This window comes from Pyxicephalus adspersus, chromosome 2, assembly GCF_032062135.1.
Source record: "Pyxicephalus adspersus chromosome 2, UCB_Pads_2.0, whole genome shotgun sequence".
Taxonomy (NCBI): Eukaryota; Metazoa; Chordata; class Amphibia; order Anura; family Pyxicephalidae; genus Pyxicephalus; species Pyxicephalus adspersus.
In genome coordinates, this window is record NC_092859.1 from 27,066,374 (window position 1) to 27,085,696 (window position 19,323).

Sequence of the window (19,323 nt, forward strand, 5' to 3'; positions counted from 1 at the left end):
GTTTGGATTTTGTCTGCATAGTTGCTGTTATGTTTTTTTATTTGTAATAATTTGGAACGTTCTTCATCTACATACGTAAAAACTTTTAAATAGTAAAGATACCCAAGTTACTTTTATACATTTATATCTTCCAGACAGGAACATTTTTCAAAGTATATGTAAACCTAAATACAAACATAATATATTGCACTGTTTATAGTCTTTTAATTTGGTGGGGCTATAATTACCTTTCACCTGGTGATCCTTTTAGTAACATTCCTAGTCTAACTATTGAAGTGTTTTTATAGAGGAACAATGCTGTCACCCTAGTACAAGAAATGTATTAGGACTACAAACTGGGTCTTAGAAAAATCTCTGCATAAGGGGACAGTGAAGAGAAAAAAACATGTAGCACTGTCAATCCTAGAAAGTCTTGGTTGCAGATGTTTGAAAGGATCTGCAGGTTTCTTGGGTCTATTCCTCTGTGATCTCCCACCATCCCAGTGTCTCTCAGTGCATCAGAACAGGCGCCTAGGAAGAATTGGTCAACGACGCATACACTCGTATGGTATCAAGCAATCTTCAACTTTATTGTAACAAACATCTAGTTTTATAACATAACAAAATATCACTGTGTATGCTCATTTACCACAGTAGAGAGATAATAGTATCCTTGTTCTAATACAAAACCGCTTTGCTACTTTGTTTCAGACACGTACAAGACATCTTGGTATTCTTTAGTTGTCAGCAATACCTGAATTTAGCAGATGTCAGCAAGGACACTTGTTTGGCAGAACAATAACAAGGAATACGTCTATCTCTTAGAACTAAAACTAGAATGGAAAACAAAATGGAGTGTCCCAGGTAACAAAATGGAGTGTCTCAGACCCTTTCAATGTTCTTTTTCTATTCCATTCCACTGCCATTTGCACAGCGCTAACAGTAGCCCTGATTTATGCAAACTTTTCAAGGCTAGAAAAAATAAACTTTCAGAAGTGAAGCTGGGTGATCCAGCAAACCTTGAAAGGATCTGGTCCAGGAATAAAAACATTTGCTAGCAAATAATTTTAAGAAATACATTCCATGTTTTCTGGATCACCCAGCTTCACTTCTGAAAGTGTATTCTCTCCAACCTTAAAGAGCCTTAATATATCAGGCCCAGTGTTTCAGACATAGGACCTGATTTATTAAAGCTCTTAAAGGCTAGAGAAGATACATTTTCATCAGTGAATGGATCTGGTTCAGGATTGAAAACATTTGCTAACAAATTAATTAAGAAATACATTCCAGGTTTGCTGGATCACCCAGCTTCACTAATGAAAGTATCTTCTTTGAAGGCGAACCTGAAAGTGTTAGGGAGGAAATGATATCTGATTTTCCCAATGCTCTGCAGCTGTGCATTTTGGAAAAAATGTTGCTTTATATATGGTGCAAAAAATTCCAAATCACCTTATGGTGCTATCACACACTATGTTTTCATATGATTGTTCTTGAGTTACACATAGGGGTCTATTTGTAAAACAGGGCATATGACATTCTCTCATGGGAATCTTCCAGGTCCATGTGTTTCAATAGCAATAAATGATTCCCGCAAGGAAATGTTTTGAGATAAATGTCAGATTCCCTGTTTTATAAATAGAGCCTATAGTGTAAATTTTATTGAAGAGAGCAACAAGTGTAAAGCTTTTTGCAAAAGAGATCATAGATAGGGATGAGCGAGAATCCCTCTGGCAATCATCTCGAAAATTGCCTCGAAATTCCGATGGTTCCGCGAAATTTCGTCGAACTGATCAAGGAAATTTAACAGGAGGATTCACATGATTTCCTGGGAATCCTCCTGTCTGCGATCCCCGGGGCACTGAGGTATCACCAGCAGCAGAAGTGATGAAAATATTTTTCAGTGGGCTCCCAGACAGAAGATACAACAGGACTGAAATTTTAGCTCTTTTCACATTGCCAAAAACATCAAAAATAAAAATTAGCTGGCATAAACCTATTTGCTGCCACCACCATCTTGGACAGCTGAAAACCCCATTGATCACTAGGGATGAGCGAGCAAGTTTTTAAAACTCGGTCTCGCAGCAAATTAGGCTGTTCTCGCTTACCGAAATTGTAAGCGAGAACGGCCAGTGTAAATTCGCCAAACGAGATTTAAAAAAAAAAAAAAAGAATGCGGGCTGTGCTGATGATTGATTGACCAGCTCAGTGTGCGATCCCCAGCACTGGAGGTTAAATAGGTACAAGTCTCCCCATTCAAAACCTCTAGTGCTCTCTGATTGGCTGAGGAAAAACTTTGCGGATCCATCGGAAGTTCGAGGAAATGCATATTATGAGCCTGAAGTGCAGAGAAACCAAGTGGACGTGATCCGGTTGTCCTGCAAACCAAGCTAGATGGATCTCTAGCTTCTTTTCTGCAGAGAATCAAAACACTTGGACACAGGCCACAAAGCCGTTGTCTTGAGACGCGGCTCGTGCCCCGCATGCAAGTTCCACGACAGCCTCCTCTTCCACCCTTTCTGAACTGATCTGGATGGAGCTTCTATGACCACACAGTGGGGCCATCCCCCAGGAAAGCTTACAGGGGAGACACAGAAGTCTCTGTGTTATAACATCCCTTTGCCTTCCCCTCCTCCGTCAGCATGTTTTGCCTGCCTCTCCTTCTCTATCTGGAAACCCTCAGCTCGCAGCTCCCCTTGCATCCACTGATAATGGTTCGGATTGGAGAGCCCATCTAGGCTCTTACTCTACAAGATGCACAAAAAATCCCCTAGGACATGCAATAATGTCTGAGGTTGAATTTATCTCTTCTAATGCGAGCCAGTTGGTCAATATTAATCTTTCATTTAATTACTCTTTGTAAGAGTTGTTAGACTTTGAAAGAGATTTTGAAAGAACTGGAAGACTTGACCATCTCGCCAGGAGAATTCTTGCGGTTGACATGGAGGCCCTCTACTCGAGTATTCCTCATCATAGAGGGTGTTGTAGAGGGCCGTGTGTTACTCAAAGGGGAAGAAACCCCCCCAGAGTGACGTCATGATGCTAGAACCCTCCCACTCTCCCTTTGCAGGTCTGAGCCTAGGCTTGGAAAGTAGGCGGCTTGTGTCAAGAGACACAATCCACCAACTGCCCTGAGCCTGCAATGAGTATGGGGGATATGGTCCGTAGCTCATGCAGGTTCAGAGCCACAGCCCACCTGTCAGACGGCCATGGCCCACTAGTGGGCTGCGGACCAGGGGTTGGGGACCCCTGATTTATAACAGAAAGAAAATTAATTTTTCATTTCACTATTGGATTACCTGTGAAGTAGAATTACATTTACATGTTTACATTTGGTTGTACCATTTACCTCCAGGTACAAGGTGTAGCTATGGAGACCAGGTGTGCTCCCACTTGTGCTAACCTGTACCTAGGGGGATGGGAGAAAGAATTGTTTTCAAATGGGACATTGCTTATGGTTTGGAGTGGAAAAGAGGAACTCCTCAGAGAATTTATTGAATTACTGTAGAATAACTCCTACAATCTCAATGTAAGGCACTGGTCCCCACCAGTACTCATAAAAAACACCATTTCCTTATTCTAATGCCACACTCTTCACCTATAGCAAAGCCCTGCTCAGCCTTGGGAAACTGGGTGCGTTTCCCAGCACACGGTTGCCCCCCAGGACTTAGTGCTCAAGGGATGGTGGCTGGCAAAGGACCAGGAGCCCACAGATAAAACTGTACCTAGATTCTAACAGAGACAAGTCGAGAATACAGAGCAGAGGTCATACACAGCTAATCCCCTCACCAGACGAAGTACACAAGGGCAAAACACAAGCAGAGTCGGGGTCACAGGCAAAAGGTCGATCCACGCAGCATAACTTGCAGGGTCAGAAACAGGCAAAGTCAGCAACAGTAAATCAGACGAACGTCTCTCCAGCACAGATTACCCCAGCTATTCCTTACAACAGGCCCTAGTGACTGGGAGCAGAGAGGTTATGAAGTCTCAGCAGCTAATGGCAGTGCAGGACTGAGTCAGGAGCTAATTGTAACTCTAAAATCCCCTTCAGCTGTGCACAGCCTCACCGAGTGTTACTGAGGATGATAAAATCCATCAGGCTGTACGGCTAAAGGGAAGCCTAGGCTGCTGCTATCGCCAGGCAGATAAACATCTCCTAACACTCAAATTTACATACCAATTTATTCTATCTTCCATCTCAGCATATCAGCGAAAAAAAAAAATTAAACCCCATTCAAAAATCCTGTTTTGCTCCGGGAGATTACCAAAATAAGGAGAATAAAATTAATTTGGTGGCAGGGTTTTCACACCAACATGAAACATCGCAAGGAATCTGTCATCAGTTTTGGCCACTGTTGATAGTTATCCAATCGCTAAAAAGGTACAAAGACCCTTATCCCAGAGTTACCTTCAGGAAATTACCTTCTAATAAGGATGAATTAGTAAGGAGTTACTTTTCAGCAAGAAAAATAGAGGTGAACTCTAAAAGGGGTTCCTTTGCATGTGGCCAGTGTAATCAATGTAGGTGGATTCACCAAGAGTTGGATAGTATACAATTACCTGCCAGTAAAAAACCTAAACTGGAGACTAAACCTAATAAGCCTAAATGAAATTATAAGTTTAAAAAAATCCTTTCTCCAGTTTGGAGATTTTTGTATTATTATTCTTGTATTGATGTATCTTCTGTTGCCTTGTATTGTGCAGACATTGCAAAATAGGGTAAATGTATCAATTTTAATATGAAATGTCATAATATGTAATTTATCACATTATTAATGTTCTTTATTTATCTACAGGTGAACCCTGTGCTTGATGAAGCGCAAAGCCCCATGTAGCAATGCTTTGAACGATGCATGTGGAAGTTAGAACCCGAAATGCGATCCTGCGTTCCATGAGCTGATCATTTTGCGCTCCATCAAGCACTGGTTACTTCCTACACTATGTGGCCTTGTTGACGGGAAAACATGATTTTCTTTTCCAGGGTGGAGCCTTTGGGCACCATAAAGACATCGTCAGTCGGCACAGGGAGCTTATATAGGGCGGCTGCAAGCTTGGGAGGCCAGATTGAGCTGAGTGAAGTTGCTTTCTTTGGGGATTAGTTGGTCCTGGGATTGGAGGATTCATTTATTGGTTGAAAGTTGGCTAGGCTGCTGTGTGTCTGGAGACAACAAGGTAACCACATATAATTATTGGTGGTGATTTTGGTCTGTTAACTACAGAAGTCTGATTCAGTAAGGGATATGGGAAATGATGGGTAATCTTTATGGTGGTTTGGACAAGTTGTGTATTTATTGGGTCAAAATCAGAATGTGACGATAATTGAGAATAGATTTACACAAATAAAAATAGTCAATATATGGGGTCTAGCTGGTCATAGGAGATTGATGGATTTGTTTTACTTATATAGGAATAACTGTTGGTTGACAGTATTTTGGATTGTTGTGTGTTTGGAGAGGTCAAGGTAAGCACATTTAATGATTGGTGGTGGATACAGTCTAGCAATCATTAGAGTCGATTGTTAGGTTGAACAACGATATAGGTACAATAAGGTATATGGATAATATTCTTTAATCTTTATGATAGCTTTGATTAGTTGTGCATATAGAGGGCTAAAATCAGTATTTGGGGATTATTAAGGGTGGATTTATACATCAAAGATGTCATAGGTATCTGATTACGGAATATTATATTGTGATTGCAATATTACAAAGCTGCTTCTAAGATGCATTCTTAAAGAACCCATAGCTCTCTTTTGTTTTGTATAAAATTGTCATGCTTATCTCTTCCTCGCAGGCTCCCCTCTCCTGTGCATGCAGACAGTTCTGACCCTGGGTGTACTTGCTCTTCCAGGTTTAATCAGTATCACTCCTCCCAGCGGCTAATCAGGAGAAAGCCTCTTAAAAGCTCATTGCTAATTATCTGGCTCAGACACAGCACTCAGCTTTCACACAACATGTCTGCACTACTGCTGGGCTCCCAACTCTTTCTTTCAAAACACATCCCCTTGTCTCCCAGTCTGTTGTTTCCCTGCCTGGTCCCCTGTGTCTGCGGTGACCCCCATGTCACCTGTGCGTCCTGTCGCTTCCTGTGTCACCCGTGTGTGTCTGCAGTGACCCCCCTGTCTCCTGTGCCTCCTGTGTTACCCTGGGTCTCCGGTGACCCCTATGTCACCTGTGCCTTCTGTGGCTTCCTGTGTCTCCTGTGTTTGTCTGTAGTGACCCCTGTCATCGAAGTCTATTTTCTGAATTTCTAGTTCTTGACCTGGCTTTGTTCCTGACCTCTCTTGCTTGCTGCCAGTCTCGACCCTGGACTTCTTTGACTATTCTCCTGCCTAGTATTTCGGTGCCCACTTTGGTGTGCCCAAAGACTGCAGCCTGACAGCAGCCTGCAGCGCAACATCCTCACCACTAGAGGCTCTGGTGAAGACCAGGCTGCTGCTTAGTTTCTGCACCGTAGCCCTTATCAGGCTCACACCACTATTGTGCAAGCCATAGCCCCCTTCAGTGGTCCCATCCCTCCAAGGGTGACATAAATAAAAAATATATATATATATACAAAAATGCTTTCTGTCATCCCCAATACTGCAAAAAACAGTTTAAAGAAGCTTTAGCTATACCTTGCTTGTGAAAACAGATCTGTGCAAGTGGAAATGAACTAACTTACAATACATATTTAATTTTCAAACTCTTGCTGTTTTATATTTCCATTCTTTGAATCCCTCCTACGTCTTTTTTTGTTTGTTTTCTTTTTTGATGGCAGATTGCTTAAAGACCTGGAAGGCTAGGCACTGATGAAGTTACCTTATCCTTTGCTCTTACCCCTTATTGCAGAAATCTAATCAAATATATAATAAACAGCCTATGTCTAGTTATATAATAATTTGCTAGATCACCCAGCTTCACTGATGAAAGTGTTTTCTCTCAACCCTTGGAGAACGTTAATAAATCAGGGCCAATGTAGGGATCCATAGAACCTGCTTTGTTTTTATGAATTGAATGTGTTGACATCTTGTTTGTTGGTGATTGTCAGAGATCTCTCTCCTTCTTAGTGTTTCCTTCTCTTCCCTTCTCTCTTCTTGGTCAGTCAGGTGTTGTTCCAACCTGTCCCTTTTCTCTGTATCTCACCTGATGTTCTGTCTTCTCAGTCCCTCTTGTGTTATGTCTCTATTCTCTGTCTCTGTAGTTGTGTCTCTTATCTCTATCATTGTGCTTTGTCTCTTGTTTCTATTTCTCTATTACATTTGTCTATCTGCCTCTCTCTCACACAGTGTTCTCCCTATCTTTTTTGTCTTTCTTATTTACTTTTTGCTTTTCTCTCCCCCGGCCCTGTCTAAAGGTGCGTACACACTTCCAATTTTTATCGTTCCAATAATAATAATAATAATAATAATAATCGTGCATGAACGTTCGTCGTTCGTTTTCCAACGATAATAATTGGAAGTGTGTACGTAGCTTAAGTCACTTCTTGCTTGCAAACCAAAAACACTTATCAACAATAGCTTGATAAATTGTAGTAAAGGTTTATCCAGGCGTTTATATTTTTTAATTATTTTGATTTTTTTTGCACTTGTTGAATGTGTCCAGAGCTTCATAATATTTACTAAGCAAAGTGAAATATCCTTTCCAAAATATTAATTTACTTTGCTATGTAAAAAAGCCCATATATTACTTTATTGAAACAACCCCCTTGTGTTTTTGCTGTTTACAGGGAAGGGTGGTGAAGGAAGTTTGGTATGTGGTCCATTAATTCGTGAAATATTACATAATTACAGTGCCAAAAGTAAGAGTCCCACAGACATGTAAACACCTTAGCACAAATGATTTGATGGATTTAAATGATTTTATTTATTTACTATTCATCACAAATTTCTTTGTTTGCACTACAGTACTTAGCAAACAGCTACTACTCTGACAATAATTCTGAGTAGTAGCTGACAAAAGAATAAGTAATGTACAAAACTTTACAGAGTGCATGGTGCATTTTCTGATATAAATGCAAGGGTGCCAATAATTTTGGCCATGGCTGTATGTAACCTGGTTACATGGAGGAAAAAATGTGATCCCATGTTAGTAATCAATTAAAGACAGAAAACTCCATCTTTGACATCCGTTGTACAGAATATTTGCCCTTCCAGAATTAGCATCATAGGATATTCCCCTCCCAACTAGGTGTTAATGACCAGTGAATGATTTCCCCAATACAGTTTCCAGAATTCCAAACATGTTTGTAAGTAAGAACCCTTATTTCATGTGATTAGTGATTCATTAATTTCTCCCTTCCCCATTTACTGTTTGTTTGTGGAATATCCTGGCCAGATATCGATAGTTCTTGTCCAGACACATCCTTCCCAGGCATTTATGGTTAGGAGATGGCATTGCAGGGGATATCTACCTGTATACTGTGCCTCCGTCATTGTCACTTACAGAACTTTAGGGACTGTGGGGCTGAAAATCATTTCATCCAGTAGTGTCTGCAAAATATTGTTATTGTTTGAATTTGGGCATTTTGTGTCACTGTTAACCCTTGTTTTTTCTCCCCACCATCAAAAGATGCATTGCATTGTGTGTGTTCTAAATGTAGCAAGTAAAATTATACAGTTGTACTTAACAGTGACCTGTTAAAACATTAATTTTTGTCACAATTCCAAAATCCCTCCATAAATTTGCATCAGACCTAGAATGTTATCAACTAAGTATGCGTGCAAGAGTGTGCATGATGAGAAGCACTCAGTTCCATGGAGGGCAAACTTTTCCCAGGGAACATAAAAGAGACACAGAAGTGATATAAAATGTATAAATGAAGCAATCATAATAATAAATTATTTACTGAATACCTTGTTAACCTCCTGAGCGTTACACTGAGGTCTAGATTTCTGTACCAAAAGTGATCCACTGTTTTTCATGAAATGTTTTTAAATTGTAGACCTGTAACTTACAGAAATATGTCCGAACAAGGGTTCTAGTAGATAATATGAATATAAAAAATGTTTGAAACACACAATCATGTAAAAAAAAAAAATTACTTTTTTTTTTTTTGCCCGAGCGAAGGTCGGGCTTAACTGCAAGGTGGTTAATACAAAGTATTAACAAAATATAAAAAAAGATCATGGTCATTCTAAGGCTGCGTGCACACATTCAATAATTATCGTTGGAAACGAATGACTAACGACTGTTCGTCTGATAATCGTTAAATTAATAAATAAAATAGATAAACAAAAAAAGTGCACAACGACGCAGATGAACGAGGATTGTCGCTGGAAACAAACGACTGTCCCGGCGGATCTGATTGGGTGACGATTGTTCGCAATCTATTGTGTGTACGGTCGTTCAGTGATCGTGGATTGTTCTGCAGTATACATTCTCCTTTACATGTCACTTCTGGCATCGTTCAAACGATCGTATCTAGTGTGTGTACATTATTGGTGGATTATATTTGAAGGATTTGAACAATTGTGCACAATACGATTGTTCAAAATAATCGTGCATAATCCTTGATCTGTCGTTAGTCATTCGTTTTCTAACGACAATTATGGCACATTTGTACCTAGCTTAAGAGATGCTACACATTGGAGGGAACCCTGACAATACATTGTTATTAAAGATCCAGAGATGTCCGTTGAAAAGACCTCTCAGGTTGAGTACTGGCATCAGTTTTGTGCGTTTTTTTTTCTTCACTGTTCCATATTTATTCCACATGGTCATAATGGTGATTCGGATGATTTTTCCACCTATTGTATACCAATAAAAAAAGAACAGTTTAGGTTGGTGTGAACTCCTAAATAAACAAAAAAAAAAGTGGCTATGCATACACTTATGCCCCTTAAAGCTAAATGATAGCTCAATAGGTATAATCAGCAATACCCACAAAAATGTATTCTTTCATTCTTTCCACGCCCTGCCCTTTATCATTTGCTGGAACAATAGCCCTGATTTATTAAAGTTCTCCAAGGCTGGAGAGAATACACTTTCATCAGTGAAGCTGGGTGATCCAAGAAACCTGGAATGGATCTAGTCCAGGTTTGAAAACATTTGCTAACAAATAGCTTGACTTTTAGGAAATCCATTACAGGTTTGATGGATTACCCAGCTTCACTAATGAAAGTGTATTCTCTCTAGCCATGAATAAATAAGGGTCAATGTGCTTTCTGTTTGCTTCCACAGCCCACTGATGACATATAACATATTATGTATATATTATGTGTTATATATTATGTGTTAAAGAAGAAGACTAGTTATGCCACCCTTACATTTAGAACTAGTTTTGACATCTCATAGATGCCACGGCTAACAGATGTGTTGCAGTTTGTTTGTATCTGCACATCCGGCGATCTTTAATGCCTCTAGCTCTAAAAGCTTGCTGAAGCCATTTGGTTTTGTCCACTCACATTTTGTAAGTCCAGTAGCGAAGATTTTTGTTTAGGCCATCAATAGTTTTCATGTCTTCTTTACTGAGCTCAAAGTCGAAGACCTGTTATGATGTAACAGTTAAAGAATGTTTCATATCTTTGCAGCTCTTTATGTGAAAGATAATCAAATTCCCTGCTATTGGAAAGAATCTACAAACCAGAAAACTAAAGACATTAGCAGATGTTAGATACCAAAGATTGTATTAAATAAACTGTAGCACCCTTTTTTTTAATGGGGTAACAAAGGGCAGCAAAGATGGCTCAGTGGCTAACATCTCACTTCTGGATCCTAGGTTCAAATCCTAGCCAGGACACTATCCTATGCAAGGAGTTTTCATCTTTTCCCTGTGTTTGCATGGGTTTCCAGGAGCTCTGGTTTTCCCTACATCTCCAAAAACATGCAATTCCTTTTCTTTAAAGAAAAAGAAGAGTTTTAATCTTTTACCACAATACAAACTAAACAAACAAATATATAGATTCATTTTCACTGTCTGGATTACCTGGAAATTCTGCTTCATGAGCTCGGGGTTGAAGCTCTTGACAATAGCGACGCAGCCCCTCTGAAGAATGTATCGAATAGACACCTGCGCTGGGCTCTTTTGATATTTCTTACCAATTGAGATCAGGATGGGATCCTCCAGCAAACTTAGGCAGTGTTTTTCCGACCTACATAAATAACAAGTTCACTGTCTCCTAGATGATCTGTGTTCTCTTAGATACAATATGCATATTCCTTATTTAAAGTAAAAGCATATAAGTAAAGCAAGATGCTGAGCTCAAATATTAATGGTAACAGTCTTGGGGTTCATGTTATTGGACTTTCCCATAGGAGCATGCGTTTAAATGGCAAATGTAATGTTTGAGAAGAAAAGGCTGAATATAACTTGCTTTTCCGGAGGTTCAAACTGACTTCAAAAGGACATGCTGCATACAAAGAAATGCAGTACAATACAAAGGAGTTCATTTATAAAGCAGTGAATCATCTGACATTCACCAAATATTCCCTTGTGGAGAATCATCCAGGTCCATATATTTTAATAGCAGGGATTGATTCTCCACCAGAGAATGTGTTGATGAATGTCAGATTTACAGCTTTGTACTTCTAAAAATCACTGTTTATAGAATTTTCCTGACCTGCATTTGAGATATGTTCAAAAAAACTCTTTTCGCCAATAAGCAATAATCAGGGACAATATTGACAGTTGACTAATAAAGCTGTCTTTAACTTTTATACAAAAACAAAGTAACTGAACTTACCAAAATGAGTCAATGGGTGATCCCAGTATCCCATAGGCCACAAGAACTATATCATGTGATTTACAAAACTCCAGCATTGCTTTCTGATTTAGGTACGGATGACATTCCACCTGTCAGTAAAAGTTTGATAGATAGGATGGTTCATAAAGTGGAACCTCACATTTTTTTTTTTGAAGCATTTACTTTGCAGTAGTTTTGGGGAAATCTGGTTGATTGGGATCCAATCTAATGCCTCCTAGGAGGGTGAAAATGAAATTCAAGTCAACACTTTTTAGACTAAGCTGAGGAGGCCCAGAAACTCCCACAGACTTTAATGTGGAAGGTGCCCTCATTAGTGACATTTTTTTATTTCTTAGCTTATCAGCAGTAGTGACCATATTGGCTTGAGTTCCTCCTAAATGTAAGTATTCATTCGGTAAGGGGGGTTGGAATTTACTGAGTAAAGACCAAGTTTGAACTCTATGGCCCTGATTTATTAAGGCTCTTATCTAGGCTGGAGACGATGCACTTTCAACATTGAAGCTTTGTGATCCAGCAAAACTGGAATGGATCTAGTTCATGATTCAAAACATTTGCTAACACGTAGCAAATGACTTTGATGAAATCCATTCCAGGTTTGCTGGATCACCCAGCTTTGAACGTTGAAAGTATATGTTTTCCAGCCTTGGCGAGCTTTAAAAAATCAGGCCTATATTTCCTATATATGTCTTTGCAGTTCTCCACATCCCCTCTAAGTAATTTGGGGACTTAATTTAGAAAATTGCTGAGTGTCTCTCTGGAATATTAAAATATAAACTACCTGATTGCAAACGGGCTTGTATTTCAGGCCTGGTTTATTGAGGATAAATTCCAACTGCCGGCGGGTAAAGTTGGACACTCCGATAGATTTGACAAGTCCAGCATCTTTACATTGCTCCATTGCCTGTATTAAAAACAGTTCGGATTATTGTAATATTTGTTATACAAAAATGTGTGCACTTTATATATTTTTTTCCTTTATAATATTCGTTTTATTCTTCTACTGCACTGTAATAAGTTTTTTTGTAGTTCTAGTTGTGCTTCCTGATAGTTCTGAATATAATAATTTCTAACTGACTCACCTCCCAGGTCTGTCGGAAATCAACTAGATCAAACAATGGTTCACCTTTCTCATCTCTTGGGAAGAGGTTGTCTCCAGGCTTAATAGACAAAAATTGGTAACATAAGTAAGAACAGAGCAGATAATGCATAAATATATATTTACTTTATTTGTAATAAAAACAAATATGTATTGAATATTGTATTTCTATTAGCTTTGAAGGACTAAAAACATTAAAAAAACATTAAAATTATCTTTAGAAAAAATCCTATTGATCAAAGGTGGCATTAGACTGCAAAAGTGGACCTGGCAATAAACACTGTATATTTTTATAGTTCAATGCATGCAAACTAATGACTAAGGGTACATTTCAAGGTATTATTACCAGCGGTGGTCACATAGTTCCAGGTTTAATTCTGAATTTCAGATATCCCATGCATATACCTGTCATTGACCAAGTCAATCCAGCTGCCGGATGGAGACATCGGTCAACATCCACATGGCTGGTTTGGCTAGGCCAATAAAAAAAAACAGATACTCCAAATCTAGGTTTTTTAAACTTTTTTTTAAAAAATATGAATAAATTCCTACTAAGGCTTCCCGATTATTCTAACCGGAATCATTCCAAATCTGTTGCCTGTACAGTAGTCTCCTTTTTAGTGCTCACTGGTGAAATGGAAACCAAGAAATACCTATTCCTGTCTGTAAATAACTAATTAAGGTAGTCTATAAAAGTCTTAGTATTTTCCTATACTGTAAGTAGAATTACTGACTATGCCATCATCATGTATCCGTATAGAAGTCAATATAACAAATACCACTTGTACATGTCACACAATGACAAAATAACATTACCTCAAAGGATATAGGATGGTGGATAATAAACAAATCAATGTATTCCATCTGTAGAGCAGCAAGGGACCTTTCTATAGCTGGGCGAACAAGATGGGGCTGGTGGAACGTGAGCCAAAGCTTTAATAAAAAAAATTAGAGATTCATTAAAGTCAGGGTCATGTTTGTTTTTCTTTAGGTAAAGAACCCAATGAGACCCCCCACTGCAAAACAATCTTCCTATACAATCATATATGCATTCAATGTATTGTGTGAATTTTAATACATGTTAAAACCTTTCTTGTGTTGACATTCATCTTGGAAGTGATGTCAACAGCCCCAGAAAACACAGAACTAAGATTGCCCATCAATGTGGCTGTACTTTCCTGCACAACCATTTAAATCCCTATGCATTGTCCCCTTGAATACTAAAACTAGGACTCAGCATGTCCTAAAAAAATGCAAAAAGTGTATAGCAGTGACAATAGTAAATGCTGTATCTTCTAACTGCTGAATCCTGATCAAATGGACAGGGGAATCATTTATAAATATACCCCTATATAAATATATAAACATTTAAAATACATACAGGCCAATACATTATTTGTATTTTGCTCTTGCTCTATTTTGCTTTGTGTAACATCTTGAATATTATGTGTTTCTGTTCTTTAAAAACTATGCAATGTACTTGAATACCATTCCAAATGATCTTGGAATGGTAATAATCTTTGTTATGTGAGGGTGCAGCACCCATTTGTAAGATGGTCAAACTGCAAACAAAAAAAGGCAATTTTATTTCGGTCTTTTTATGCATGGTAATAAAAAATTTCCTTAAGTAGAACATCCAACAAAGTTAAGTATACAATTCTAATTATTTGTTCATTTAAAAATGTAAATTTAAATACAGCTGAAAAAATACTCACATCTGCCTTTATATTAGATTCCCCTGTTGAGTAGCACTTAGAATCTGATGGCTCTATCATATTCACAGTGCTGTCTCCAGGCACATTTTTATAAAGAGAAAAGTGTGGGCACTAACCTAGCTGTGCTGTCTACTAGGAGTGCCTGCACCATGAGACTTTCTGAACCTGGAAGGGATTTTTTTTTTGAAAAGTAAAAATATAACACAGAAATATATTAGCAAAGAAAGTGTTTTCAGTAGATCAGTAAAAGAAGATACCTTAGATGTATAAAAGACATCTTCTCTTTTTATTTTCCCCTCCGAAAACTTTTCTCGAAAGGCCTGACCAATGCCTTTCTCACTCATATAGATGTAGGCGCAGTCAACATGACGGTAACCAATGTCCAGGGCTGTTTTCACAGCTTCTTTCACTGTATTTATGAGAGACTAACATGAAGAATCAAAGATTACTGGTATTATTATGATGAATTGTATTATTATTAAAGCAATGTTTCCTTATTATATAGAGTATGGAAGGACCAGAGCCTTTGTCAGGTTTTTGATTACTAGTCTTATGTTATCGATGGCTTAGAACCTACCTGGTCCAAAACGTCAGAGCTCTCCAGAGTAGAATTGGTCATCTTGTTTTTAACAATTAAATCTTCAGGAACCTAAATAGAAAAAAAGTTTGCATTAATATAATGCAAATTCAATGAAAAAGGCTATTTTCCCTTTGTCTCCTGTGATTAGTATAGTGATATAAATCAGGAGATGATCTAAACTGCCACCTACCACCCCAAAGTCCATCCTAAGATCCCTTGATTTCTGCTTATGCTTTTTTTCTCCTCTGCTTTTTTTTAGGAAAACACATTCTGGTTCTTTTTTTTCTACTCAGTTGGTGCTCTCTGTCTGCCACTCTTCAAAACTTTAATCCAGGCAACTAAAGGGAAAGGTCAGGCAATGGCATACATATTTTGTCACCGACCATTTTATATTAACTTACCTCTGCTCATCACAGGACCACTCTTCTACTTTTATTGGCAAAGACACATTATTTACTCATATACAGATAACATGACATATAGACAATTTCTGGGATAACATTTCCTTTTTCTAAATGATTCAGTGCAATTGCTTTTCTCTCCATATGGTACCAAGTTTGCACAGGGATTATCCAGGGTCACCATCTACTTCATGTACTAGATGCTAATTATGGATAACACAAAAAATCTGTTTTTGCAATTCTTGGCTGTTCACAAATGTCTGAAGTTTGCCTCTGCTGCAGCTACCTACCTTCATCAGACATGCTTTAAATTTCTATTGTTATAGTATGATCCATGGATCAAACTGAGCAAATGCTTCTTCTTTCCTATAGCAGGCCAATGGCATAAATTTAACCAAGTCATTGATGGGACTTGCCTGAAAAATTCTTTTGTACCTGTATATTGTGACATGCCACTTACATATGCATACAAGCTTGAAAGGTTCAGTTCCCACTAGTGCATTGAGATAAAGAAAACATTTACATGCAGAAACGTTTGCATTACTGCAATGCACAAATACACACATCACATGCAATGCTATTCTCAGTTGATAATCCTTCTTAATGGAGCTCCAAACCAGTATATGGCAAAGCACTGCACAGCAAAATGCAAAAAGTGCAGCCTGTGGCACTTTATTGTGCATTGTTATACGTTATTTAATAAATGAATAGGTTGCAATAATACAATGTATGCAATATCAGTGTTGTGTTTAAAAGCACAACTAAAGTGGGAATCTAGCCATAAAGTTAAAGTTAGAACAGCATACAATGGTGATTTAAAGGTTCAATTATATTTTCTTTTTTTAGTCACTAATATAAATTATGGATTTGTACAAGAATTATTCTGTTGGGAAAACTGAGGTTCCAGCAAATAAAAAGAACATCAAGTGGGTAAAGCTGTAAACCCCATTTTGGATTAGGCAGGTAATCGGGACTATTGGCATCCACCCAACACTGAATTGTAAACCACAAATGAGCAGACTGTTTTAATTTATTGCAGGAATGTGCAAATATTACATTACAATAGATCAAGTATCATGCCTTACTAAGTAATAAATATACTTGCAGTTTAATTCCAGTATGGACCTAATATCTGCCCATCCAAATATCTGTTCTTTAATTTACTCAATTCTTACTGTTGGTCAAGTGCACAATGTAGGAGCTGAAGGGAAACTGCACCAAAGTCCATTTGCCACAATTATGACTTTCTATTTTTTAATTCTATTTTTTAATTTGGAACAGTTAACACTTTCTATAGTGACCTCTGCTCATAGTGTGAGATTTTAAGTTTTTGAAGAGAGGAGGGATCATGTGGTCCATTACTGTGGTCCCTAATTAGGGACTTAAGAAGTAAAGCCAACACTACATTTGAAGAAGATTAAAGGTGCGTACACACTTCCAATTTTTATCGTTCCAATCGAACGACGAACGATCGATTGGGCAAAAAATCGTTCGTAAAAAAGTAACCAACGACGCCGACGAACGAGGAAAGTCGCTGGAAACGAATGACCGGACCGACGGATCGGATTGGACGACGATCGTTGAACATCGTTCGTGTGTACGGTCGTTCGTTGATCGTCCATGGGCAGAGCATGCGTGATGAACGAACGTCCGTTCACTTTCCTGTCGTGCACATAGTTCCTCTATCGCTCAAACGATCGTATCTATTGTGTGTACAATATCTACGAACGATCGTGTCGTTATCGGTATGTGCAGTATCGGTGCTATACGATCGTTCATATATATCGTGCATGAACGTTCGTCGTTCGTTTTCCAACGATAATAATTGGAAGTGTGTACGTAGCTTTAAACCCTAAGGGATTGTTCAGATCGCTAGGTAAACAAGTGGTTTCCTAGGGTTTCAACATTTAGGAACCACCAAGCTCTTTTGATATCAATTAAACAAATGAGAACAGTAGAATTTCTTCCTTTTTTTGCAAGCATTTAGCAGAAGGTGCTGATTTCCTGTATGCAGGCTATGCTGAGATGATACATGTAGCTGCCAATGGGCCATCAGCTGCTCAATCGGTTCCAAAGACTTGAAAAGGGCATCATTCAAAAACTTTTTTTTTCCTAAGTCATTATAAAAGCTTTTCTGAGAAAGATTTACAAGCATTTGAAGTTTTTCTGCTTCCTATACCCAGTTCTGTGCAAGGTCCAGTAAATGCCCTAAATCCTTACCACCTGTAACTGCTCCAAGGTACCAAAAAAATAGGTACCCAGTAAGTGCTAACTGCAGATTGATGGTAGGTGTGAGCAAGTCCTAACTAGTTACTAGTGTATGATTGACCTTTGGAATCTTCTTTTATCCCTTAAATCATGTAAATCATTGCTCAGGACCTTTTATATAAAAATGGGGCATGCTTAAGCATTTTTTCCTGACATTGCTGTTTTTAGTTTCCATCAGGGTTGTATGTATCAGATTGACAATGCCTTAGCACAAAAGTGACAAAGTTTTTAGTTGTGCTAATTCTACCTTGTTACTACCTCAAATGACAGGTAAAAAAAAAGTTTACTGTTACTTACAATATTAGAGTTGAATGTCCCCAGTGCAACCACTGGCATTCTGTGCCCATCATTGAGAAGCAGGTGGGAGTCTTGGTGAAGCTGCGTGTCCTCATACTTCTCAGCTGTCGACATCTTTATTGTATGAGGTTCCCAGTGGACACAATATAGGAGATATGTTCATAAAACAAGCGTCTCAACAGTTTTATTCATAAGGTGTGGCTGGGGTTCACAATCCGACATGAAAGTGGATCAGCTAAGCATATTTGTTGCAGTAAGAACATGTCTAAGTATCACACCTATGTCTAATATGTTACTATTTTATAAATTTACAATGAGATTTTAGGGTGGTGAAAGTTATTGAATTGTAGATGTAGCAAAGAGATTAAATTGCCTTAGGTAAAAACTATTTTGTAATTTGGAAATATAAACTAATTAACAAAAGTTACTGTTTCACTACAATGTTACATTGTACAGAATACTGGAGGGGGTGTGGGACTTTTGCAGTAGTAGGGAAATTACATAAAAAGGTGGGAGCATAAAACAATATATTGCCCGGCACGTCATTGACAATATAGTAGGTTATGTTCTAAATCAGTGTTTTTCAACCTTTTTTGAGCCACGGCACATTTTTTACATTGAATCCTGCGGCACACCACAAATCAAAAATGTTACAAAATGACACCCTGTAGCTAATTCTTTTGTCTCCAAGAATAAACAAGGCAATTAAGCTACCTACTGCCACCCACTGACATGGAAGAGTATTACATTACTCTGCCAGTCACTACAGCACAGACACTCAACAATGGTAATTGAAAATTTTCCCATGGTACACCTGAAAATGTCCCACGGCACGCCTAGTTGTCAGCAAGACATATTACATGATCACCCCCTCTGGGTCGTTTCATGTTGTTTGTTAAGGCTCACAGTGCAATATTGCAGACACTAGCACTGATATAACATCAGCTAAACTCTCCATTCAGTTGAACAAAGGAAGACTGGTCAATGTAAGGTGTAAAAAAGTTTTTTTTCTATATACCTGGAGATTTGCTTTAAAGGGTAACAATATTGTAATAGGTAGGAGGGGTTCCATGCAAAATATACTCTTTACACATTTACTGCATAAATATTACAATGACTTATATTGTGTCCTGCAGTGCTCCTCTTAGACAGTTCCTAAAGTTGTAACTCCCTTATGTGCACACACAGTCTTAGCACCTGGCTCCATTCTTAGTGTGTGGTGTACATACACAACAAAAACTAAAAAGTTGTGCCAGCATTGTCCTTTTTCCAAATAAAAAATCTAACTCAATTTTTTCACAACAATT

At 38.3% G+C, this 19,323-nt stretch overlaps 1 protein-coding gene across 1 annotated transcript; it reads right to left on the reverse strand.

Moving 5' to 3' along the window:
• Positions 1–9,544: 9,544 nt before the first annotated feature.
• Positions 9,545–18,161, reverse strand: LOC140324974 (aldo-keto reductase family 1 member C23-like protein). The gene is made up of 9 exons (XM_072403082.1): positions 18,017–18,161; positions 14,728–14,895; positions 13,572–13,688; positions 12,739–12,816; positions 12,438–12,560; positions 11,639–11,748; positions 10,882–11,047; positions 10,361–10,443; positions 9,545–9,703 (listed from the first exon to the last, which is right to left on the reverse strand). Exons 1-9 carry the CDS (start codon positions 18,128–18,130, stop codon positions 9,661–9,663), a joined length of 1,002 nt encoding a protein of 333 aa, XP_072259183.1. The 5' UTR covers positions 18,131–18,161; the 3' UTR covers positions 9,545–9,660.
• Between the last annotated feature and the right edge of the window lie 1,162 nt (positions 18,162–19,323).